This window comes from Manacus candei, unplaced genomic scaffold (assembly GCF_025592945.1).
Source record: "Manacus candei isolate 608988 ecotype Guabito, Panama unplaced genomic scaffold, ASM2559294v1 h1tg000002l, whole genome shotgun sequence".
Lineage (NCBI taxonomy): Eukaryota > Metazoa > Chordata > Aves > Passeriformes > Pipridae > Manacus > Manacus candei.
Genome location: NW_026138050.1, coordinates 15,238,771 through 15,262,500, shown reverse-complemented (window position 1 = coordinate 15,262,500; position 23,730 = coordinate 15,238,771). Strand labels below are relative to the sequence as shown.

At 63.2% G+C, this 23,730-nt stretch overlaps 4 protein-coding genes across 8 annotated transcripts in view; 3 read left to right on the top strand and 1 right to left on the bottom strand.

The window, feature by feature from the left end:
- Positions 1-7,462, top strand: part of FBXL16 (F-box and leucine rich repeat protein 16) — a 16,938-nt gene extending 9,476 nt beyond the window's left edge. For both annotated transcript variants that reach the window (XM_051781074.1, XM_051781083.1), the window contains exons 2-6: positions 2,212-2,922; positions 3,708-4,216; positions 4,553-4,637; positions 5,227-5,290; positions 6,135-7,462. In XM_051781074.1, coding sequence (XP_051637034.1) covers positions 2,212-2,922; positions 3,708-4,216; positions 4,553-4,637; positions 5,227-5,290; positions 6,135-6,283 — 1,518 coding nt within the window. In that variant the 3' untranslated portion in view covers positions 6,284-7,462. The remainder of the gene's footprint in view (positions 1-2,211; positions 2,923-3,707; positions 4,217-4,552; positions 4,638-5,226; positions 5,291-6,134) is intronic.
- A 1,434-nt stretch (positions 7,463-8,896) lies between these two features.
- WDR24 (WD repeat domain 24) lies at positions 8,897-17,147 on the top strand. Of its 2 annotated transcripts, none has more exons than XM_051780567.1 (10): positions 8,897-9,015; positions 9,583-10,432; positions 10,799-10,976; positions 11,751-12,426; positions 12,507-12,622; positions 14,398-14,519; positions 14,845-14,949; positions 15,039-15,376; positions 16,465-16,649; positions 16,803-17,147. In XM_051780567.1, the coding sequence occupies exons 2-10, from the start codon at positions 9,952-9,954 to the stop codon at positions 16,969-16,971; spliced, it is 2,370 nt and encodes a 789-aa protein (XP_051636527.1). In that variant the 5' UTR covers positions 8,897-9,015; positions 9,583-9,951; the 3' UTR covers positions 16,972-17,147. The 2 variants fall into 2 exon arrangements, with proteins under 2 accessions (XP_051636527.1, XP_051636538.1); XM_051780578.1 differs by lacking the exon at positions 8,897-9,015 and adding an exon at positions 9,133-9,156.
- A 268-nt stretch (positions 17,148-17,415) lies between these two features.
- JMJD8 (jumonji domain containing 8) lies at positions 17,416-19,407 on the top strand. 3 transcript variants are annotated; one of them, XM_051781560.1, is made up of 9 exons: positions 17,416-17,507; positions 17,614-17,697; positions 18,094-18,142; positions 18,224-18,320; positions 18,392-18,460; positions 18,535-18,654; positions 18,725-18,792; positions 18,952-19,086; positions 19,170-19,407. In XM_051781560.1, exons 1-9 carry the CDS (start codon positions 17,422-17,424, stop codon positions 19,248-19,250), a joined length of 789 nt encoding a protein of 262 aa, XP_051637520.1. In that variant the 5' UTR covers positions 17,416-17,421; the 3' UTR covers positions 19,251-19,407. The 3 variants fall into 3 exon arrangements, with proteins under 3 accessions (XP_051637520.1, XP_051637502.1, XP_051637511.1); XM_051781542.1 differs by having other exon boundaries at positions 17,980-18,142; XM_051781551.1 differs by lacking the exons at positions 17,416-17,507; positions 17,614-17,697 and having other exon boundaries at positions 17,781-18,142.
- Positions 19,408-19,493: 86 nt separating this feature from the next.
- STUB1 (STIP1 homology and U-box containing protein 1) lies at positions 19,494-23,429 on the bottom strand. Its single transcript, XM_051781354.1, has 7 exons — positions 23,160-23,429; positions 22,071-22,269; positions 21,810-21,975; positions 21,579-21,669; positions 21,048-21,104; positions 20,812-20,928; positions 19,494-20,438 (listed from the first exon to the last, which is right to left on the bottom strand). The coding sequence occupies exons 1-7, from the start codon at positions 23,421-23,423 to the stop codon at positions 20,313-20,315; spliced, it is 1,020 nt and encodes a 339-aa protein (XP_051637314.1). The 5' UTR covers positions 23,424-23,429; the 3' UTR covers positions 19,494-20,312.
- Positions 23,430-23,730: the final 301 nt, after the last annotated feature.

Here is a 23,730-nt window from a genome sequence, read left to right as displayed (position 1 = left end):
AGCCTCCTCTGAGCCTGGCCTCGGGGACCAGCCCAGGTCTGAGCTGGTTGTATCCATTTCCAAAACCTCCTGCTGGCTGCAGTTCAGTCCAGCAACTTGTCAGCATCTGTCTCCTCCTGTGACTGTCCCCTTGGGCTCCCGAGGCCCCAGGCTGCCCCTCTGTCACCACCTGCCCTCTCCCTGGAGACAACCAGAATGCTGAATGGCTCTGGCTGTGGGCTCTGTGCTGGATCAACAGCCTTTCTGTGCCACCCAGTAATTATCTGCTGGGATTTGTGCTGTGTGAGACACCCCGGTGCACGTTCTGTTTGCTTCTCCAACTGCTGCCAAGAACCCAGCCTCTGGTTTTAAGTTTCTTCCTTCTTCCCCCTCCTCTCCTCCTGCTTTCAAGCAAATTTAACACATGTCCAAGCACCAGAGGCCCAGCTCCACTGTCGGGCAGTGGGAGCAGAGGCAGCAGCAGCTGCATCCGAGTCGGGAGTGGCACCAGACTGTCTGCACAGGACTGGGCTCATCCCTGGAGGCTGGGATCTCTCTGGGCTGCTGCCACTGAGCTGGGCTGTCTGCTGGCACCTCCTCACCATGGAAGAAGCTTCAGCAGCTCCCACCAGCCCCGTCCCACGGCTGTGCTGGGAACAGTGTCCTCAGGAGATGCCACGTGCTGTGCATCCCACGGGGTTTGCCAGCTGTGCCACTGGCAGCTGCCTGCGCTCCTGAGTTCTTTTTTGCATGGCTGCTCCCTCCTTGCTTGCTCCAGGAGCGCTGGACGAGGCCAGGGATGCTGTGAGGGTGAAAGCAATGGGCTGGGGGCAGCAGGGGATCTGAGCTGCATCCCTCTCAATAGCCACCTCCCCTAGGCTGCATGGAGTATCCTCAGAGCCCACAGAGCTTGACCAGGGGCGTTACCAGGCAGGAGGCTCCTCCCTTGGTGCCCCTTCATCAGGCCCTGTCTTCATCCCAAATAAAGCAGCTAAAATAATTCCCTTGCTTTTATCGCGGGTCCGGGGGGAGCTGGCAATGAAGAGGGTCCTCAGGTTCCATCAGATACTGATGGATGGACGTGCCAGGCATCCCTCAGGGCTTCAGGGCCATGTCCCTGTCCCCTGATCCATGCACTGAAAGCCCTTTCCTGTACTCCAGCTCCTCATCGTGTCCCCAGGGGTTGCCAGGAGCCAGCGCTGTCACAGGGTTTGGCACAGCCCTGGCAAACAGGACAGGAGCACTCCAGCAGGGCCCCACACCAGGCACCAGCTGGGGCAGGGGGAAGGGGCTGAGCCCCATCAATTATTCACCTCTGTATTTATAGAGAGAAACGTGTTGAATAATGGATGGCGGGTGCGGTGGGGCCGTGGAGAACCGGCCCTGCTGCCACTGCAATATTTATTGCCTGCTTTGCTGGTGCTGCCCGGCTGCTGAGAGGCTCCTGCCTGGCATGGGCTCACAGGTAGCTCTGCTCCACCACCACTGCCTCATCTCCCCTCCACAAAAATGCTCCAAGGGCTGGAGCCCCTCTGCTCTGGAGCCAGGCTGGGAGAGCTGGGGGTGCTCACCTGGAGAAGAGAAGGCTCCAGGGAGACCTGAGAGCCCCTTCCAGGGCCTAAAGAGGCTCCAGGAGAGCTGGAGAGGGACTTGGGACAAGGGTCTGGAGGGACAGGACAAGGGGCAATGGCTTCCCACTGCCAGAGAGCAGGATTAGATGGGATATTGGGAAGAAATCGTTGGCTGTGAGGGTGGGGAGGCCCTGGCACAGGTTGCCCAGAGAAGCTGTGGCTGCCCCATTCCTGGAAGTGTTCAAGGCCAGGTTGGATGGGGCTTGGAGCAATCTGGTCTAGTGGAAGGTGTCCCTGCCCATGGTGGGGAGCTGGAATGAGATGAACTTTGAGGTGCCTTCCTGCCCAAACCAGTCTGTGGTTCTTGCTCCAGCCCCCATTGATGGGGGGATGTGAATGTCCGGGGCCAAATCCCCATCTGTCCCTCATCATGGGGGATGCCACGGCCATGTAGCCTCTGGGAGGATCCTGCTCTGTGCCCCGGCCATGGCCCTCTGTGGCTGTGCCCACCCTCCCTGCATTTCCTGATCCCATGTGCCACCCTGCTCCCTGCACAGGGACTCCCGGGATCTCCCTCCCCATCTGTGCTGCCACAGCCCCCAGCCCCGGCTCCCCTCCCTACCAGACCGGCAGCCCCTCATCCCACATCCCTGTGTTACAGAGAGACCTGTGGAAGATGTCGAGCCCGAGAAACGGCGACACCAAGCCCCCATGTTTGCCCCGCAATGGACTGGTGAAGATCCCCACGCAACCCAACGGCCTCGGCTCCGCCAGCATCACCAAAGGCACCCCCGCCATGAAAAACCGCCTGTGCCAGCCTTCCTCCGTGCCTGCCATCCTCAGCCCGGCCTTAGCCCACCGCAGTGACCTGCCCATCCCCAGCCTGGCCTCCCCACTCTCCTTGGCTGCCCTGGCCAGCGTGTCCTCCCCTCCCGGCGCTTCCTTGGTGGGACTGAACGCGAGCGAGGGCTCGGAGCAGCCCTCTCCGGAGCGGCTGCCGGGCTCGCCCTCGGAGAGGCAGCTGGCGGTGGACGAGAAGATCCTCAACCGCTTGTTCTGGTACTTTTCGGCGTGTGAGAAGTGCGTGCTGGCGCAGGTGTGCAAGGCGTGGCGGCGGGTGCTTTACCAGCCCAAGTTCTGGGTGGGCTTGACACCTGTCCTGCACACCAAAGAGCTCTACAATATCCTGCCTGGTGGGGAGAAGGAGTTTGTCAGCCTACAGGGCTTCGCCGTCCGCGGCTTTGACGGCTTCTGCCTCGTGGGCGTCTCTGACCTGGACATTTGTGAGTTCATTGACAACTACCCCCTCTCCAAGAAGGGAGTCAAGTCCATGAGCCTTAAGAGGTCGACCATCACAGATGCGGGGTTGGAGGTAGGTGACCCTGGTGAGGTGACCGGGGTGGCCAAGGTGTGGCAATGGTGGGTCATTCCTGGTGGGCCTGGGGACACACACATGGGCAGAGCTTTCTCTGGTCACAGGGAAGGGGCAGACAGGTGGCGTGGTCATCCCACAGGTGTGGGCAGCACTGGGAGCCCCTGCCTGTGGTCTGGGCAGTGGGATGGGTGCAGGCAGAGGGTCAGGATGCTGCCTGCAGGGGTTCATTGTTGCTGCCCATGGATGCTGCCAGGAAGGCAGAGCCAGGCAAGGTGGATGCTGGCAGTGGATATGGCGGTGGGTGACAATCAGGACTCAGTGGATGGGGACATTCCCACTTGGCTGGCTGTTCTCTAGCAAGGGGGGGGTCACCTGAGCAAGGGGCTGAGGGTCAGACGGAGATGGGGCAACTCATGGTCCTGCACAGGACCTGGCAAGGTCCCCACTGAGGTCCCTGCCTTGCACCATGGCCAAACATAGCACCAAGTGCTCCTTGGGCACATCTTACCTGAGCAGTTCCTGTGTTGGGAGAGGGCATCAATCCTGACTCTGCCAACAGCACCTGGCACAGCACTGGGGCTGTGTCTGGGGGTCCCTGCCTGCCCTCTCCTATTCCCCTCCAATGCTGGTGTGTCCTACACCAGAGAGGTCCCAGGGAGAAGGCTGCACCCAGGCAGGACTGGGAGCAGAGCCACAGGGGGCTCAGAGGGACGCGGGGCGGGCAGGGCTGCGCAGAGCACGGGGTGGTGCCCACCGTGCCTTGACCCCCTGGCCCTCGGCAGGTGATGCTGGAGCAGATGCAGGGCGTGGTGCGGCTGGAGCTGTCGGGCTGCAACGACTTCACGGAGGCGGGGCTGTGGTCCAGCCTAAACGCCCGGATCACGGCCCTGAGCGTCAGCGACTGCATCAACGTGGCCGACGACGCCATCGCCGCCATCTCGCAGCTCCTGCCCAACCTCACCGAGCTCAACCTGCAGGCCTACCACGTGACGGACACGGCGCTCGCCTACTTCACCGCCAAGCAGGGTTACACCACCCACACCCTGCGCCTCAACTCCTGCTGGGAGATCACCAACCATGGTGTGGTCAACATGGTGCACAGCCTGCCCAACCTGAGCGTCCTCAGCCTCTCGGGCTGCTCCAAGGTGACGGATGACGGGGTGGAGCTGGTGGCCGAGAACCTGCGGAAGCTGCGCAGCCTCGACCTCTCCTGGTGCCCTCGTATCACCGACATGGCCCTGGAGTACATCGCCTGCGACCTGCACAAGCTGGAGGAGCTGGTGCTCGACAGGTACAGGGGTGTGCAGAACTGCTTTGAGCTGTGCCGTGCCATGCCAAGCCACGCCATGTCATGCTGAGCCATGATGAGACATGCCATACCATTCCATGCCATGTCAAGCCATGTCATGCCGTGCCAAGCTCTGCCCCATCACGCTGTGCCATGCCGTGCTGTGCCATGTCATGCTGAGCCATGCTGTGCCATGTCACACCATGACAAACCATGCCATGCCGAGCCATGCTGTGCTGAGCTGTGCTGGAAGCAGAAGGTGCAGCATGGGGGCCATGGTTTGGGGACACCCTTGGGTGCCCCACTCCCGACCAGCCCTGATGCCCCTGTCCCCGGTAGGTGCGTGCGGATCACCGACACCGGCCTCAGCTACCTGTCCACCATGTCGTCCCTGCGGAGCCTCTACCTGCGCTGGTGCTGCCAGGTAGGTGGGGGAGCACAGCTGTGCCCGTCCTGGCTTGGCACAGCAGGGAGGGCAGGGTGGCACCTCCCTGGGGATGGGCCATGAGCTCAGGGTGGGCTCCACAGGTGGGCTGGAGACCCCAAGGCTTGGTGCTAGGAAGCAGGTACTCCTGTGAACTCAGTAGGACTCAGCCCTGGCACCCAGACCCAGCACCCTGCCTCAGCACCAGTATTGCCCAGCCCCAGTATCCTGCCCCAGTATCCTGCTCCAGCACCAGGCTCCCTGTCCCAGCTCCCTGCACCTTGTCCTGCCACGCAGCATCTGGCCCCAGACCCGGTACCCTGCCCCTGTCCCCAGCATCCTGCTCCAGCATCCTGCTACGGCGTCCTGCATCCTGCATCCTGCTCAGGCTCCCTCCCCAGCACCCAGCTCCCAGCCCCCACTCCCTGCACCCTGTACCCCCACCCAGTCCCCTGCCCCAGTACCCAGACCCAGCACCCTGCCCCAGAATCCTGCACCCTGCCCAGGCTCACTGACCCGGTGATGCTGAGCCCCAGTGCTGCTGGTCCCCCCATTGCCCACCCCATTCCCATTCCCTTTTCTTTTCCAGGTGCAGGATTTTGGCCTGAAGCATCTCCTGGGCATGAGCAGCCTGCGTCTCCTCTCGCTGGCTGGTGAGACACGCCTCCAGCCCAGGGACCGGGGGAACAGGACCCCGTGGGGCTGCGGAGAGCATGGGGACAGGGACAGTCCGGGGGACAGTGAGGGGACAGCCTGGGGACAGCCAGCACCCCCTCTGAGACAGCAAGCACCCACACCCAGCCCAGCTCCATGGGGACGGGTCCATGGTTGGGCTTTTGGGGTGCTGTGTTTTTTAGGGTGGGGATTTTTTCAGTGCTGGTTTTTGGGGTTAGAGTTTTTTTTGGCGTTGGTTTTTGAGGTGTTGTTTTTGAGGGCACTAGTTTTTTGGGATAATGGTGCTTTGGGATACTGGTCTTTGGGGGGGCTTTTTTGGATACTGGTGCTTTCAGGTGTTTTGGGGTGCTTCTCTTGAGGTGCTGGTTTTTTGGCTGCTCTTTTTTTTGGGTGTCTTGGGCGGTATTTTTTGCACGCTGATTTTGGGGTTCTGGGTTTTTAGGTGCTGGTTTTGGGGTTGTTGGTGTTTTAGGGTGCTGCTTTTGGGGAAACTAGTGTTTAAGTTACTGATTTTTGGGGTGCACTCTTTGGGTTCTGGTACTTTGGGTGATTTTTGGTGTTTTTTCTTGGAGGAGGTGTACCTTTTTTTTAGTTTTCTGGAGGTTTGTATTCTGTTTTTTGAGGGTTCTGTGTTTTGGAATGCTGGGCTTTGAGGTGCTTTTCATTTGGTACGGGTATGTTTGCGATGTTGGGGTTTTGAGGAGCTGATCCTTTAGAGTGCTATTTGTACGGATCTTGGTGTTCTGGTATGCTGGTGCCTTTGGGATGTTATTTTTGGGGGTGCCGATGTTTTTGGGTGACAGTGTACCCTGTTTCCTCCAGGCTGTCCCTTGCTGACCACCACGGGGCTGTCGGGGCTGGTGCAGCTGCAGGAGCTGGAGGAGCTGGAACTCACCAACTGTCCCGGGGCCACCCCGGAGCTCTTCAAATACTTCTCGCAGCACCTCCCGTGCTGCATGGTGATCGAGTAGCGCCGGGTCCAGCCGCCCGCTCCCGCGCCCACCCCGGCCACCATCGCCCACCCCATCTCCTCCCGGCCGCCGGGGGACACGAGAGATGCCCTCGCTTCCAGCTGACCCCGGACAAGCCCCACACCGACTCCCCCGAGGGACAGGGGGCTCCGGGGGGAGATGGGGGACGGTGGAGCCCCCCCGGGTACGATGTAAATTCCCCCCACACCGCCGCCATCGCCCGTTCTCCTCCCAGTGTCCTGCCAAGCCCTTCCGGACAGACGGACGGACATCATGGAAACCTAAAGTGGGAAGGCGACGCTGTGTGACCCCCCCCCGGCCGCATCCTGCTCCCCTCGCCCCGGTGCCGAGCGGGCACACGGCCCTGACACCAAGGATGCCCCTGAGGACCAAAGGATGCTCCCAGGGATGGGCGAGAGGAGGATGCTTATTTTTGGCACCGGTGGGTGGCGGCGGAGGCTGAATGGGTCCCCTCGCACCCCCGGAGCGGGTCACCGAGCCCACCCACCCGTGCTGTGTGTCCCCCCCAGCCCCCAGCCCTGCCTTTGGGGCGCTTTCTCCTGGTGAATAGGATGTTCCTCTCCGCCCACTCGCCGCCCTCGCATGCTCGCTTGCTTCAGTCTCGTGCTACGGCAGGTTTCGGGGTACCCGGGGGCACGGTGACAAGTGACAGCCCCCACTTAGCCCCTCACACGGCCGGACCCTGCCCAGGGAGCCAGGCTCTCCTGGCCAGCACCTCCCTCGTCCTGGGGGATGGAGGAGAAGCGGCCCATCCGTCTGGGATGGGACATCCCGGGGGACCGGGGACCAGGGACAGGGCTGAGCCACCGCGGGAACCGCCAGCACCGAGAAAAGGCAGGAGGTGGCACCCAGGACACACTGCCACCGCCACTGCTCCTCCAGCTGAAAAGCCATCGCCCCGCCGCCCGTGGCACGGGTGGGACCCCGGGCTGAGCCGAGCCGGGACCGAGCCGGGACGGGGCTGGGTGCCCGCGGGGACCCAGCGCACGAGGGGGCTCGGTGGCCATCCCGGGGCATCGCCCGTTGCCACAGCAGCGCCGGGAGGAGTGTGGGCATGGATATGGACACGGACACGGGCACGGGCAGGGACACGGACACGGACACGCTTTCGGTTTGTTTTGCCTTTGTACCGGCCGGGAAGGAACTGCTGCACCAACCGCCGCCTCCGCTCCCTCCTTTGTCCTAAACGCCCCTTTTTGGTCCCAAAATGGCGCAAGGAGCCTCGTGGCCTCGGAAGGGGGTTTGGGGCCACGGGGGCTGTGGGACAGGGTGGCGCTGCTGGGGCACGGAGCACCCCGGCACGGGGGTGGGGGGGCTGCCCCCAAACCCACTGGTACCTGTGGGTGCCACACGGGTGCCAGGACACAGGTGCCAGGGGCTGAGGACAGGTGGCACACAGAAGGTCCCCCCACCCCTGCAGGGGACAGCAGCAGATGGGGGGTGTCACCTCTACAATCCCACCTTACACAGGCAGCCTCAGCACGGCCCCAAGCCCCAGGCTAGCGTGTCCCCATACTGTCCTTTGCAACCCCCCCATGACAGTGTGCTCCCATAGCCCTCCTGCATCCCCACTCCCTTCTGCATGCCTAGATCCCTCTACTGCATCCCTACACCCACAATGCACCCCATAGCCCCCCGACTCCCCTTTTCCCCTGCACTCCCATCCCTAATGCACCCTACATCCCCCTGGTACCACCAGTCCCCCAGACCCCCCATCTCCCCGACACTCCCACCCCCAATGCACCCCATATCCCACTCACCCCCATTTCCCACCCTACACCCTGGCCCTCAATGCACCCCGTTATCCCCCTGACCCCCACCCCTAATGCACACCATATGACCCCCACACACCCCCATGGCAGTGCACTCCCATAACCCCAGTGCATCCCCACTCCCCTGTGCTCCCCTATATCCTTCCAGTGCATCCATAGAGCTCTAATGCACCCCATATCTGCCCAGCGCCACCATTTCCCACCCTGTATCCTGACCCCCAATGCACCTTATATCCCCTTAACCCCCATTTTCCCCTGCACCCCCATGCCCAATGCACCCCAAATCCCCCTGACACTCATTTTCCCCTCCACGCCCACCCCCTACTGCACCCTACATCCCCCTGGCACAGCCACTCCCACCAGACCCCGCCTCTCCCTGCACCCCCACCCCAAAACTCCCCGCATCCCCCGCACCCTCCGCACCCCAGCGCTCCCCTCCGGGCCGGGGGCGGGGCCTCACGCGGGGGCGAGGCTTAACCACGGGGGCGGGGCCTGACGAGGAGGGCGGGGCCTACTCTAAGGTGAGGCTGGGAGTGGGCGGGGCCTGGAGGGCTTTGACAAATAAGGGGGAGTGGTCTGTGGCAGGGGCGGGGCATGGCCGTGCACAGGGGCGGGGCATGGTCGTGCACAGGGGCGGGGCATGGCCGTGCACAGGGGCGGGGCATGGCCGTGCACAGGGGCGCGGCCTCGCTGCACAGGGCGGGTCTGAACGGCAAAGGGGGGCGTGGCCTGGCGGCAGAGGGCGGGTCAGGGCTGTGAGGGGGAGTGGCCTGGGAGCGGGGGCGTGTCCCACCATCGGAAGGGGCGTGGTCTGGCGCAGGGGGCGGGTCGCTGTGGCGGAAGGGGGCGTGGCCCGGCGGCGATTCCCTGACGGTCGCGGGGCCTGCGCGGCCCGGGCTGCGGGCGGGGACCGGCATCGGCACCGGGGACTGGCACCGGGTACTGGGGCCCCGCACGGAGGGGGTCGGGGTCGGGGTCGGGGCCGGGGCCGGGGCCGGGGCCGGGGCCGGGGCCGGGGCCGGGGCCGGGGCCAGGGCCAGGACCGGGACCGGGACCGGGGGGCAGCGACAGGGGAACCTGGTGGGACGGGCTGTGAGGAGGGGGAAGGGCCCTGAGGAGGGTTTGGGGTGGAGGGGACTCTGAGGCAGCCCTGAGGGGCAGGAGCAGGTCCTGAGGGGGCTGTGGGGTGGGAGGGGACCCTGGGAGTCTGAGAGACCCCGAGGGGGTGGGAATGCGGGGTATGAGGGATCTGCGGGAAGGGCAGTGGGGCTGGAGGTGGCAGTGCCGTGGCAGGAGCTCAGCCTGGCTCTGGGGGACGCTGTGACCCCCCTCAGGCAGCCTCGCTGGCCCCAGGGCACCCCCGAGTAGCTGCTGGGCCCCTTCTGCTAGAGGAGGGTGAAGCCTTGGTTCCTGCAGGGTTTGGGGTGCAGGCAGTGCCCCGTGGAGGTGCCTGTCCCTCGCTTCACCCCACCTTGTGCTGATGACTCTGCTCACCTCGGCCCACAGCGCTGCAGTCAATCTGTCCCGTCAGCAACAGCTGCTCTCACCACTGAAACACCTCAGACTGTAACTGAAGAGGGAAGAAAGAACCCAGGAAAGGTTTTCAGGAGCTCCCTGAGAGGGAGTCACAGAAGGCAGCAGAGGAGAGCCCAGCCCAGGGTGTATCTCCCTCCCCACGGCAGCTCTGTGCCTCTCACCCCCACAGCCCGTTGATGCAGCCAGACAAAGCCGCGGGTGGAGCCGCCAGGGCCCGGCAGGAGCTGCGGGAGCCCCGCCTGGCCCTGCCCAGCTCTGGCTGAGGGGGAGCAGGCAGCCTGTGGGGACACGAACCTGCGAGCCTGCTCCTGGAGAGGGGACGGTGCCCCGAGAACAGCCATGGAGAAGATGGCCAGGGTCACCACGGCCCTGGGGGGCAACACCCTGAGCGGCCGCACCATGTTCTGCCACCTGGACGCCCCCGCCAACGCCATCAGCGTGTGCCGCGACGCCGCGCAGGTCGTGGTGGCCGGACGCAACATCTTCAAGATCTACTCCATCGAGGAGGAGCAGTTCGTGGAGAAGCTGAACCTGCGCGTGGGCCGCAAGCCCTCCCTGAACTTCAGCTGCGCCGACGTGGTGTGGCACCAGATGGATGAGAACCTGCTGGCCACGGCCGCCACCAACGGCGTGGTGGTCACCTGGAACCTCGGCAAGCCGTCCCGCAACAAGCAGGACCAGCTGTTCACGGAGCACAAGCGCACGGTGAACAAGGTGTGCTTCCACCCCACCGAGGTGTACATGCTGCTCAGCGGCTCCCAGGACGGGTACATGAAGTGCTTCGACCTGCGCAAGAAGGACTCTGTCAGCACCTTCTCTGGTACAGACACGGCTGCCGGTTCCCCTGCTCCCTGGGGGAGGCAGGGATTGAGGGCTTCGCCCTTCCTTTGCTTGTCCTCTTTCCCTGGGAGAGGCAGAGATTGAGGGCTTTGCCCTTTCCCCGTGCCCAGGAGGAAGGTTTGCTCAGGGTCAGGGTGTGATGCCCAAAGCAGGGAGGGAGGGAGCTGAGAGGCGTTTTGGTGCTTTTCGGTCCCTCTCAGCAGTGGGATGGAGATGAAGATGGAAGGTGGTCACATCACTCCCTGCCTCCCCTTCCCTCTGAACCGGGGACCCCCAGGGCTCCTCCAGTGGGGTTTGTAGCTCTGCTGGAGCTCTGTCCCACCGGATCTCGCCTTCTGTCCCTCAGGCCAGTCGGAGAGCGTGCGTGATGTGCAGTTCAGCATCCGGGACTATTTCACCTTCGCCGCCACCTTCGAGAACGGGAACGTGCAGCTGTGGGACATCCGGCGGCCCGACCGCTACGAGAGGATGTTCACGGCCCACAACGGGCCCGTCTTCTGCTGCGACTGGCACCTGGAGGACAGGTGGGGGTGGGCTGGGCCCTGGCAGCCACCTGGTCTCGCAGGGATGAAGGAGGCCCTAAAAACGGGGCTGGCAACTTTCAGGGGAGAGATCAGCATCTCTGGTATCTTGGTCACTGTGTCAGAGGCTAGGATGTTGCTGGAAGGTGGGAGCAATTGTTGCTTTGAGGGTTTGAGGCCGTGTTGGGGTGTTTTGGGGGCTTTCTTTGACAAATTAGGGGATTTGGAGGCGCTGGATTGCTAATGATCAGATATAGCAAGCAGGGGAGCCAGGGTACGCCGAGGGCGTGTGTTCTGTGACATGATTCAGCTGTGTTTGGTCATGTTTGCCTCCTCCTGCCTTTCCCGGGGGATGATTGGGAAGGGTCTGGAAGCAGCTGCTGTGGTGTGCAGGTCCCTCCTTGCTCCCTGCCAGGCAGTGCTGCAACTCCTCACGAGCTTAGGGAGACACTGAAATATGTTCAAAGTGGCCTTTTTCCTCTCTGCTGTGCCTGGCGAGAGGAAACCAGAGGTAGAGGGAACTGGTCGGACTGGGAGTGTGGCTCTAAAGGTGCAGGGCCCTAAGTGGGGGCAGGAAGAAGGGTGTTGCCTGACCTGGTTGTTGGAGAGAGGAGGTGTCAGTGGAGCAGCTGGGAGGATGCAGTTGCAGGCTGGCTGCCTCCCCGTGGCCTGGACCTGGTCAGTCTGTGCTGTGAGTGTTTCTGTGCCAGGGTGGCAGAGGGGAAGGGGCACAGATGCACGCTGCCATCTCCCCATCTTCCTCCATCCTTCTCCCAGGGGCTGGCTGGCCACGGGCGGCCGGGACAAGATGGTGAAGGTGTGGGACATGAACACGACGCGGGCGAAGGAGATTTACTGCGTGCAGACCATCGCCTCGGTGGCGCGGGTGAAGTGGCGCCCCGAGTGCAAGCACCACATCGCCACCTGCTCCATGATGGTGGACCACAACATCTACGTGTGGGACGTGCGCCGCCCCTTCATCCCCTCCGCCATGTTCGAGGAGCACAAGGACGTCACCACGGGCATCGTGTGGCGGCACCTCCACGACCCCTATTTCCTGCTGTCGGGCTCCAAGGACAGCACCCTTTACCAGCACATCTTCAAGGACGCCAGCCAGCCCATCGACCGGGCCAACCCCGAGGGGCTGTGCTACAGCCTGTACGGAGACCTGGCCTTCGCCGCCAAGGAGAGCCTCATCTCCTCCGACTCCAACCGCAAGCCCTACATCGGGGACCGGCGCCACCCCATCTTCTTCAAGCGCAAGCTGGACCCCACGGAGCAGTTCGAGTACATCTCGTCCTCCAGCGCCCTCAGCGTGTTCGAGACAGACGTGGAGAGCGGCAGCATGGACTGGTTCGTGCACACGGCCAAGCAGTACGCGCTGGCCGGCCGGCCCCTGGCCGAGCTCTGCGACCACAACGCCAAGGTGGCCAAGGGCCTGGACCGCAACCAGGTGAGGTGTGGGACGGGGAGGGCAGGACAGGGCCTGGTTTGCAGCCCGGCAAGGTCTGGCACTGGCTGTCTCCCACGCAGGTGGCTCAAACGTGGACGATGCTGCGGATTATCTATTCCAGCCTCGGCACCGTGTCGTCCGCCAACCTCAACCACAGCATGGGCAAAGGCAGCGCTGCCCTCCCGCTCATGAACAGGTACGGGGGGTTGGAGCTGCACTGAAGGATGTCATGGCTGGGGCAGCTCCGTGAGTGGGAGAGTGGATGTGGCTCCTTTGGGGTGGAGTCCTGGAATCATATCATTGAATCACAGTGGCTTCGATTGGAAGGGACCTTAAAGCTCATCTCATTCTGCCCCCCTGCCATGGACAGGGGCACCTTCCACTATCCCAGGTTGCTCCAAGCCCCACCCAACCTGGCCTTGAACACTTCCAGGGATGGGGCAGCCATAGCTTCTCTGGGCAGCCTGTATTGGGGCCTGACCAACCTCACAGGGAAGAATTTCTTCTTGACATCTGACCTGTCCCAGTCACGGAGTGGGAGCAGGGACAGCTCTCCCTAGCCTCAGGCCGTGCTGGTTTGCAGATTGGGATCCTTTGGACGCAGCCATTTCCCATGTGGGTGTGAGAAGTGAGTGCCCAGCCTGGCCTTGAGCCATGCAGCCTCATGTGCTGCTCCCTTCCCTCCTGGAGCCAGAGTTTGGAGCTGTGGTGAGGTGTGGGACTAGTACCAGCTCTGCAGTTACTGAATTCATGAGTCATTTGAGTTCCTCTAAGATCATCGAGTCCAACTGTCAACCCAAGACCACCAATAATCCATGTCCCCTAAGCACTACAGCTACACATTTTTTGAACACTTCAGGGATGGTGACTCCACCACCTCTCTGGGCAGCTGTGCCAGTGCCTGACCACCCTTTCCATGAAGGAATTTCTTCAATATCCATCTAAACCTCCCCTGGCACAACTTGAGGCTGTTTTCTCTCCTGTCCCTTGTTCCCTGGGCGTAGAGCCTGACCCCCATCCCGGCTCCCTGCTCCTGTCAGGGAGTTGCAGAGCCAGAAGGTCCCCCCTGAGCCTCCTTTTCTCCAGGCTGAGCCCCCCCAGCTCCCTCAGCCACTCCTGGTGCTCCAGACCCTTCTCCAGCTCTGTTCCCCTCTCTGGACGTGCTCCAGCCCCTCAATGTCCTTGTTGTTGAGAGAGACCCAGAACAGCCCCAGCACTGGAGGTGCCTCAGCAGTGCCAGCACAGGGGTGGTGACCAAGGGCTGGGGGTGGAGAAGGTGTCTCATGGCTGGAGCTGGGGCTGGGGGTCTGCAGAGGTTTTCTTCTGCCTTTCCAAGGGAGAGCACAGCCCAGCTCTGTGAGAGCCCCATTGTGGGCTGATGAAGCAGGAAAACTTGTTTTTCCTCTTCTCAATGACATAAACGTGAGGGGTGAGGACTCCAAATTAGCTGTCAGACCTCTCAGGGCCAGGTTCCCACAGTGAGTGACAGATCCTCAAATAACATCAAAAGAAACAAGCACTGTCCTTGACCAAGCTCTGCCTCCAGCTGGGTTGTTCTGCCACTGACTGAAACACTGCTGGGCTCTGCTCCAGCCCCATCCCTTCCCTTTTCCATCGGTGAAAGCTGAGCATGATGGTGAATAATAAACACCCTGGAGCAAGGCAGCTCCTGTTCACCTGCCTCTGAGGGAAAGGAGGTAGAGCAGAGGGTCTGCTCAGCACTGAAATGCTTCAGAAGGACCTTTGCAGTGCGTGTGCAGTGACACCAGGCTTGGAGGGAGGGCTGTGACCACAATTGCAATGTCTTTAAGTCACACAGTGAGGATAAGTGACTTCTGCTCTCAGGGAAATCACCTTCTCTCATGTTTCACCATTCCAACTGCAACTGGACACCTCTATCCAGGCCATTTATTGGATGGAATGGAAGCTTTAAACCTCCATGACCTATTAAATATGGCTTTTTTCCCCCAGCTTTAACCTGAAGGACATCCCCTCTGGGCTGGGCAGCGAGTCCAGACTGGACCGCAGCAAAGGAGAAAGCCGCTCAGAAAACATCCTCATGGACTCCTCCTCCACCCTGATCAACAACGAGGGTAACACTCCTGGGGGGAACAGTCCCACTCCTACAGCTCTTCCCTCCTTAGCTGGGGATGTGGGATGAACTGGTGCACTTATCCTGCAAATTGGGCTGGACCTGCTGCAGCCCCAGGCAAAGGACACCAAGCCCCAGGGAGCTGCAGAGGGACGGTTCACCCCCGTGATCTGGGGTGACAGTGACAGTGGTGGCTGTGGGTGCCAGGAATGTGATGTGCTGGGGAGCTGGGCTGTCTGACTCGGGCACAGCCTGGCACGCTGGAGGACACGGGGAGGTGGATCCAACCATGGGATGAGCTGATTTCTCTCTCCCCGGGCACGCAGACAACGAGGAGACGGAGGGCAGCGATGTCCCTGCGGATTACCTGCTGGGAGATGTGGAGGCAGATGAGGATGACCTGTACATGATGGACCACGAGAACCCACATGGTGAGTGCATGGCTGGTGCTGGGGGGTGCTGCCTGTCCCAGATGGGCAGCTGGATTTCTTCCCTGCTCATTCCTGCTGTCTCCTCGCAGCTGAAGAGCAGGAATACAGCCTTCCCCAGGAAGCCTTCCCCCTGCGCCATGAAATCGTGGACAACCCCTCGGCCTTGGACCACCTGCAGGACAAGGCTGACTCCCCCCACGTCAGCGGCAACGAGGCCGAGACAGTGTCACTGACCCCTGTGGAGTCCTTCTCCCTGATCTCCATCTCCCACTCGCTCTACGAGAACCGCCTGCCCTCCGACTTCTTCAGCCCCATCGTGCGGGACACGCTGCTGTTCTACGCCGAGCAGGGGGACGTGCAGACGGCCGTGTCCGTGCTCATCGTGCTGGGGGAGCGCATCCGCAAGGAGATCGACGAGCAGACACAGGTGGGAGCCCCTGGGGGCAGGGGACACCTTGGTGGGATCCGCAGGCGGTGTATCCCAATGCTGTGAGATCCCTCCTGTGCTCTGGGAGCCTCCCTTCTCCTCCAGCCCCTGCCAGGTCTGCTCTAACTGGGGTGGGCAGCTCCAGGACCCCTGGTACCTGCTGCTGGTACCTGCTGGTACCTGGGACTTCAGGTGGTGTCTGTAAGGCCAGGGTGGGGGAGTGGCTGTGGCCTGTTGGTTTGGGGAAGGATGCTATTCCCCAGTGTTGCAGAGCTGTTCTCCCACCACAGGGATCTTAGACTCATGGAATCCTTTAGGTTGGAAAAAACCTCTAAAATCATCAAGTCCAGTCATTTCCTCAGCACTGCAAAGGCCACCACTAACCCCTGTCCCCAAGTGCCACATCCACACGGCTTTTAAATTCCTCCAAGGATGGTGACTCCACCACTGCCCTGGGCAGCTGTGCCAGTGCCTGACCGCCCTTTCAGGAAAGACATTTTCACAATATCCAGCCTAAATCTTCCCTGGCACAACTTGAGGCCATTTCCTCTTGTCCTATCCCTTGTCCCCTGGGAGCAGAGCCTGACCCCCCCTGCTTTCCAGCTCCCCCCTCCTGTCAGGGAGTTGCAGAGCCAGAAGGTCCCCCCTGAGCCTCCTTTTCTCCAGGCTGAGCCCCCCCAGCTCCCTCAGCTGCTCCTGCTGCTCCAGACCCTTCCCCAGCTCCATTCCCTTCCCTGGACACGCTCCAACCCCTCAGTGTCCCTTGTCTGAGGGTCCCAGAACTGCCCCCAGGGCTGGAGGTGCCCCAGCAGTGCCAGCACAGGGATGGGCACTGCCCTGGGCCTGTGCCCACACCATGGCTGGGATAGCCCAGGCATCATTGGCCTTCTTGCCCACCTGGGCTCATATTGAGCCACTGTTGACCCCCAGGACCTTTTTGACCTTTTCGACCAGCTCCTCTGCCCCAAGTTGGGAGCGCTGCAGGGGGCTGTCACCCAAGCATGGATCTTGCCTTTGGGAGGCAGGGCAGGGATCCCAAGGGGGTTTCAGGGTGGATGTTGAGGCTCTGCCATCTGTGGCCCTCCCAGGAACACTGGTACACGTCCTACATCGACCTGCTGCAGCGCTTCCAGCTCTGGAACATCTCCAACGAGGTGATCAAGCTGAGCACCTGCCGTGCCATCAACTGCCTCAACCAGGCTTCCACCACCCTCCACGTCAACTGCAGCAACTGCAAGCGGCCCATGAGCAACAGGGGCTGGATCTGCGACAGGTGAGGGCACAAAGCAGGCACAGAGCTGGGGACAGCTCAGCAAGGGGGCTCCAGGGGCTCTGCGGGGGCAGGAGGATGGGGTGGGTGCCCATGTTCCCCCTTGGTGCCCCCCAGGGCTCCCCCTGCCCATGCTCCTCCATTTCTCTCGTGCAGGTGTCGGCAGTGTGCCAGCATGTGTGCCGTGTGTCACCACGTGGTGAAGGGGCTCTTCGTGTGGTGCCAGGGCTGCAGCCACGGGGGCCACCTCCAGCACATCATGAAGTGGCTGGAGACCAGCTCCCACTGCCCTGCTGGCTGCGGCCATCTCTGCGAGTACACCTGAGCCCTAAGCCCCACGGGGGGGGGATGGCAGGCAGGGGATGGGCAGGGCAGGCAGGATCTCCTGCCTGGTACCCCCCACACCTCCCTCCCTGTATTTATTGTGTAAATAAGGGCTGGGGGTGCCCCCCCTGCCCAGCCGTTTTGTACTGGATTAAAACAAACCAGCAGCTGAACCGAGCCGTTGTCTTCACTTCACCTGGATGCAGAAGACCCCGGGGTGGGGCTGGACTCCGTTTCGGGCTGGGGGTCGGTGCCCCGGGGGCCTGGCGACCCCACTTTGTTGTTGCCCCCTTACGCGAGGGGGCCCCTTTAAGCCTTGATGAGGGCCCCACATTTCTGTTGCCCCTTTAAGCCGTGAGGTGGAGCCCATTTCATGTTGCCCCTTTAAGCCGTGGCCCTCACCAGGCGGATGTGCGCGCGGTGCATGCCGGGGGTCGTAGTCCCGGTGGCGATGGCGGCGCGGCTGCTCCCGCTGCTCCCGCTGCTGCTGCGCTGGGCCCGGCCCGTCCAGGGCACCGCCCCGCCGGGCGGCGGATGGTGAGCGCGGGGGGGCTGCCCCGGGCCAGGCCGGAGCATGGGGAGCGCGGGGGGGCTGCCCCGGGCCGGTCCCGGTGCCGGTGCCGAGCGCAGCCTCCCGCTGCAGGCTGGCGGGCTCGGTGCCGGAGGAGGAGCGCTGCACCGTGGAGCGGGTCGATGCCTCCCTCACATACTCCCTCTTCCTGCAGCGGTAACGGGGGGCCCGGCACGGCCCCGCTAGACCGAGACATGGATCCCGGGGGGGAACAGTGCCCGGTGCACCGGGCGGGATAACGGGGAGGGATCGGGAGGGTCGGAGGGGCGAGGACCCGGGGAAGGTGGTTGGAGCCGGTCCCAGTGCCCCGGGAGTGGTTTAGAGCCTGTCCTGGTGCCGGTTTAGGGCCAGTCCCAGTGCCCCAGGGATGTGTCGGGGTTGGTCCCGGTACCCCCAGAGCCGGATTGAAGCCGGTCCGGTGTCCCGGGGATGTGTTAGGGCCGGTCCCGGTACCTCCGGGGGTGGGTCGGGGCCGGTCCCGGTGTCCCGGGGATGTGTCAGGGCCGGTCCCGGTGCGTCGCCCGGGCGGGACCCCGCTGGATGCTCCCCCAGGTTCGCCTTCTCCCGGCCGGTGATCCTCGGCGGGGTCACGGACAACTCGGTGAGTGCCGGGAGGGTCCGGGGGGACTCCGGGGAGGTCACATACCCCCCGTGCCATCCCGTCCCTGTGCTCCATCCCCAGGCGTTCCGAGCCCTGTGCACCCGGGAGAAGCTGCTGGCGGCGTTCGGGCCGCTCCCGGTGCGGCTCAGCACGGCCAACACCTACTCGTACCGCAAAGGTGAGGGGGGGCCGCGCCCGGCCCGGCGGGGCCGCTGCCCCCGCTCACCGCTCCCGTTCCCGTTCCCGCAGTGGATGTGCCGTTCCAGGAGTACGTGGAGCGGCTGCTGCAGCCGCAGGACCCGGCCCGGCTGGGCAGTGGTGGGTGCAGCACCGTCCCGGCCCCCCCGGAACCCCCCGGTCTTCACCGGGCTCAGCCTCCCGTGTTCCCCCAGACACCCTGTACTTCTTCGGCGACAACAACTTCACCGAGTGGGGCCCCCTGTTCCAACACTACGTGCCCCCTCCGTTCCGCATCCCGGGCACCAGCCCTGCCTACAGCTTCGGGATCGCAGGTGGGCACGGGGCGGATGGGGGGGGGAAATCGGGGGGTCTCCCCAGCACCAACCCCCCGTTCTACCGCAGGCTCAGGCTCCGGTGTTCCCTTTCACTGGCACGGCCCCGGTTTCTCCGAGGTGATTTTCGGCAGGAAGGTGAGAACTGAGCCCTGAGAAAAGGATGTGGAGGGGCGAGGGAGAGCAACAAGCCCCCTAAGGGGTGTCCCTGAACACGGGGAAGCCCTGATGGTGCTGAGCCTGAGGGGCTGGAGGGGAAATTGGGGGGGGGGGGGTTGTCCCCTTGGTGTTTTCCAGCGCTGGTTCCTGTACCCCCCGGATAAAACCCCCCACTTCCACCCCAACGAGACGACGCTGGCCTGGCTCCAGCACACGTACCCCACACTGCCCCCTGCCCAGCGCCCGCTCGAGTGCACCCTGCGCCCCGGGGAGGTGAGTCAGGACCCCCGGGAGGGTGGAGGGGACCCCACACAGCCCAACTAGAGCCACGGGACCCCCCCTGCTCCCTCCCACAGGTCCTGTACTTCCCTGACCGCTGGTGGCACGCGACACTCAACCTGGACACCAGTGTCTTCATCTCCACCTTCCTTGGGTAGAGCCAGGAAGGACAAGGATGTGTCACCATCATCCTGGACACGGCAGGAATTCCTGCCACCCTCAGGGAAAGGCAACTGGTTTGGGGACCAACTGCCTGAGAAAGTTCTGGTTTTTACTGGTCTTTTTCCTCCCCCTTGGATTAAAGTTGTTCTACTGTAGCCATTGTGTGTTGCTACATCCCCCCTCCCCCTGGCTCCCGAGCCAGGATATCCCCAGAAATCACTGCTGTGAACCACTTCAGCTCCTTTTCCACATTTATTGCTGATTTTTTTTAATTATTTTTATATATATATATTTTTTTTAATGGACATTGGCAAACTTCCAGGGGGTGCTCAGAAAGCCAGGCAGGCTGTGGGCCGACCAAAATGCTGGAACCTCAGTTGGATACAGATTTGTTGGTTATTTTTTGTGGTGTTTTTTAAGGGATTTAATTAAAGGAGTAAGAACCTTAACCCAGGTGGTTGTTTGCAGGGAACCACAGGCGAGGGGAGGTGGGAGCCAGCCCCTTCCAGCCCTGGGGCTGTTGTTTCCTGGGAAAAGCCAGAGGGCGAGTTGGTCTCACCCTGGCAAGTGGCTATTTACAGGGAAGAGGACCCAGCCCTGGCCAGACAGAAGGTGGAAGGAGGAGGAAACAACTATATACACAGGGAGGGACTGGGCTCCAGGTGCTCATCCCAGCGAGCTCCCTGTGGCACTCCCTGGAGCAGGACACTCTTTGGGGACTGCCAGCGGCCGTGGCCGAGGAGGACCCTGCTCTGTGAGCCATGGAGATGACAGTGAGGCCACTGCTGCTAAGGCAGCCTTCTCCCGACCCCCAGGCAGGTCTTGGAGCTGGAGAGGGGAGCCCAGGGAGCCGTGGTGCCCACCCAGCCACTACGGGAAGGGGAGATGGTGACGTGCCCTCGCCTCACGCTGGGTCTGGGGCAGCCGGAGCGGAGGGGGAGCAGCCAGGGAACAAGTAAGGCATGGTGCCAGCCTGGGGAGCTGTGCTGGGGCACTCCAACACTACCCCAACCCCTCAGTTATGCCCCCCCAGGCCCCTCAGGAATTCCCCCAGCCCCTCAGTAATCCTCCACCCAGCCGTTCTCCGAGATGAAGGCGTCGATCACCTCCTTCATGGCGAGGTTGGGGATCAGCTGGTCCTGGGTCAGAGGACTCCGCGTCACCGGGTCGAAATGACCCACGCGCTGCAGGGAGGAGCGGGTGGGAACCGGTTACTCCACCTGCCCGGGCTCAGCCCTGGGCCACAGGGACCATTGGCATCTGCCCTGGCATCCGGCACGGCAGCCAGGCCTCCGGGGGGAAGGAGGGACAGCCCCCTCTGAAGGTGCCTCTCAGCAGGATGAGGGCAGGTCAGGGCACAAGACCCCGGCCAAGAGCTGCCTCTGCTTTGGGCAGGGCCCGGCAGCACCTGCTCCACAGGGAGCTGCCCTGGCACGTAACTGGGAACAAACCCAAGGAGCCTTCAGAACCCTGAGCTGGGAGCTGCCTTCCTGCCCAGGCAGGAGAGGAAGGCAGGAAAAGTGCTGGGAAACCCCCCTGCCCCTGGCCCGGTGGTACCTGGAGATGCTCCTCGATGTCCTTCCTGTCGTAGGTGATCCCACTGGGCGTGATGCAGGGCTCTCTCATCAGCTCAAAGCTGATCTTCCCGCACAGGTAGTCAGGGATGTCCCGCTTCTGGCTCGAGAGAGGCACAGCTGGGTCAGGAAGATGGACTGGGAGGTGGTGCTGGCTCAGAGGGGGAAGCAGGGAACACAGCAGGGGAGAGATGGGAGCACAGGTCAGGGCACACTCACCTTCCTCTTCTCATCCACCTGGGAGAAGAGCTCGTCCATGTCTGCCAGGTATTTGTCCTGAAAGAAAAGCCCTTCAGGACAAGGACACCCCAGCACAAATGGGCTACCCCAGGGAGAGCCCCCAAGCCTCCCACCCATGGGAGCAGCTCCTCGGCCCCTCTGCCCATGCAGCTCCCAGCTGAACCTGGCAGGAGTGATCCAGCTTAAAACTAACCTTCCTTCGTGGGGCTATTTTTATCAGGGATTAGTCCCCAGCACCCAGACCCACATGTGGCCAAGAGCCACTTGTGTTCCCTCAGGGAACAACAGGCCCAGAGGCATCACTACTGCTGGGCTGGGACAAGAGGTGACAGAGCAGGGGCAGCTGTCACAGGGGGACACAAAAGCACCGGCCACAGAATGAAGGCTGAGGAGCTGTGCTCTGTCCTGGGGTCTCTTGGCTTTCATCTGCACAGCCGCAGCCCTGGCTTCCCTGGCTACAGAAGAGCCTGGGGATGAGCACGAGGATGGGATGAGGAAGCCCCCACTCACATGCTTGGCCTCGATGGTGGCCAGCTGGACTCGGCTCCGGCTCTCGTCCGTGTTTTCCTCTTGCTGGGTCTTCCGGCACTCGGCTAGCTCCCTGGGACAGAGCAGAGCAGGGGGATGGAGGGACACTGCCGCTCCCTTCCCTGCTGGCCTGGAGGGCAGAGGCACCTCACAGACAGCGTGACAGCATGGTGATACTCAAAAAGCCTTTACTGGTGCCCTGTGCCCTGTTACCTCTCCTTCTCCGCCATGATCAGCTTGGTCAGGTGGGAGTGCAGCTCGTTCTCCTGGTTGATCCGCTTCTCCTCGATGCTGTTCCAGCGTTTCTTCTTGGCGATGCGCAGGGCGCTGGGGATGTCGTCCCCGAAGTTCAGCCGCTGCTCCTTGGCCAGGTTGTAGGCTGGGGAGAGCAGGGCCACGTCAGAGCCAGCAGCGGGTCCCTGGCACCACCCTCGGCCCTTTCCCACAGGCGGAGGGGCCGCCGTGCCCGCTCACCTCTCTGCAGGTTGGCAATGGCCTCGTCGTAGTTCTCCATCTCCAGCTGGCACTGGCCCAGGAAGAAATGGGCCTTCACCGACTGCCCGTCCAGCTCCAGCGCCCGCTTGCAATCCGCCAGGGCCTTGTCGTGCTGCTGCATCTTCAGGTAGCACAGGGCCCGGTTGGTGTAGTACACGGCCACCAGGGGGTTCCGGTTCTGGGGGGACAGCCCCATGTCACGGGGGATGGCAGGGACAGCCCGGGCACTCGGTGACACTGTCACCCGGGCAGGGACAGCCGGCAGTGCCAGTGCGGGCGTGCAACCCATGGGGAGGTGCCAGGATGGATTGGGGACAGGCTGGGCTGGTCCCCATAGGGCAACCTGTGTCCCTGCCTCCAGAGGGGACAGTCCCCACCACCTGGGGGGGCTGGAGCACCCCGGGAGGGGGCCCTACCCAGCACAGCCTGGGGATGGGGCAGGGTGGGGGCACCCTGGGGGGGAGTAGAGAGTCCAGCTCAGAGAGAGCGGAGGGACAGGCTGGGCTGGGAGGGTCCATGCCCAGGGAGGGGGCTAGGCTAGGCCTGGGGGGCATAGTCCAGGCCCAGGAGGGAGGATCCAGGCCCAGGAAGGTGGTCTAGGTCAGGAGGGGACAGTGTCCAGACTAAGGGGGTTCCATCCTAAAGGTATCCAGACCAGGCCCGGGAGAAAAACATTGTCCAGACTAAGGAGATTCCATCCCGGGGGTATCGAGGCCAGGGCTGGGGAGGTGTCCAGGCTGGAGGAAGCGGGGTCCCATCTCGGGGGTGTCCCATCCCCGAGGGTCCCGTCCCGGGCTCAGCCAGGCCAGGACCGAGAGGGTGCCCAGACCAAGGGACGTCTCATCCTGGGGTTATGGAGGCCAGGGCAGGGCCCGTCCCGGGGTGTCCAGGCCAGGACCGGGCCGGGGGGGAGGCTGGTGTGTCCTGTCCCCGAGGGATCCCGTCATGGGACCATCCAGGCCGGGGTGACCCACCCCTGAGGGCCCATCCCGGGGGTACCCGGGCCAGGCCCGTGGTGAGGGAGGCGGTGCGTCCCCTCCCCGCCGATCCCGTCCCGGTGGGACTCACGATGGCGCGGCCGTAGCAGGCGGCGGCTTCGGGGTACTTGCGGCCGCCGAAGAGCCGGTTTCCCTGCTCCTTGTGCTCCTGCGCGCTGTGGCTCTTCTCGGGGCTGGCGCCCCCCGCGCCCCCCGCGCCCGGCCCCGCCGCGCCGGGCCCCGCCGCGCCCTCGCGCTCCTCCTTGCCCTTCATGGCCGGCGCGGCCCGGCCCGGCCCGGCGGCCGCGGCTCCGCGATGGGCGGCCCCGCTGCGCTGCGCCCGCGCACTGCGCATGCGCCACCGCCGGGGCGGGGCCGGGGGAGGGGCCAACGGGAGGGGCGGAGCCGGCGGGGAAGGGGCGGGGTCAGCTCGGCAGGGGAGGGACAGACAGCGAGAGGGCGGGAGTTGGAATGTGGGCGGGGCTAATGTGGGGGGCGGGGTCTGACGGGGAGAGGCGGGGCCTACAGGCGGAGGGGCGCGACCAGTGTTTGTGGGCGTGGTCATATGGAGGTGGGCGTGGTCAGGAGGAGGTGGGCGGGGCATGGTTGAGGTTTATGGGGCTGAAGGGGGGCTGGATGGAGCGGATTGGGGGGCGCGAGGG

Excerpts from the sequence above, each read along its gene's own strand:
- WDR24 (XM_051780567.1), top strand. The coding sequence starts at position 9,952 with ATGGAGAAGATGGCCAGGGTCACCACGGCCCTGGGGGGCAACACCCTG. Across the intron at positions 12,427-12,506 it reads AGGGCCTGGACCGCAACCAG|GTGGCTCAAACGTGGACGAT; the intron begins GTGAGGTGTGGG and ends TCTCCCACGCAG. Across the intron at positions 15,377-16,464 it reads AGATCGACGAGCAGACACAG|GAACACTGGTACACGTCCTA; the intron begins GTGGGAGCCCCT and ends TGGCCCTCCCAG.
- JMJD8 (XM_051781542.1), top strand. The coding sequence starts at position 17,422 with ATGGCGGCGCGGCTGCTCCCGCTGCTCCCGCTGCTGCTGCGCTGGGCC. Across the intron at positions 18,143-18,223 it reads GCGGGGTCACGGACAACTCG|GCGTTCCGAGCCCTGTGCAC; the intron begins GTGAGTGCCGGG and ends CTCCATCCCCAG. Across the intron at positions 18,461-18,534 it reads CCCGGCCCGGCTGGGCAGTG|ACACCCTGTACTTCTTCGGC; the intron begins GTGGGTGCAGCA and ends GTGTTCCCCCAG.
- STUB1 (XM_051781354.1), bottom strand. The coding sequence starts at position 23,423 with ATGCGCAGTGCGCGGGCGCAGCGCAGCGGGGCCGCCCATCGCGGAGCC. Across the intron at positions 21,670-21,809 it reads ATCATGGCGGAGAAGGAGAG|GGAGCTAGCCGAGTGCCGGA; the intron begins GTAACAGGGCAC and ends GCTCTGTCCCAG. Across the intron at positions 20,929-21,047 it reads AGGTGGATGAGAAGAGGAAG|AAGCGGGACATCCCTGACTA; the intron begins GTGAGTGTGCCC and ends CTCTCGAGCCAG.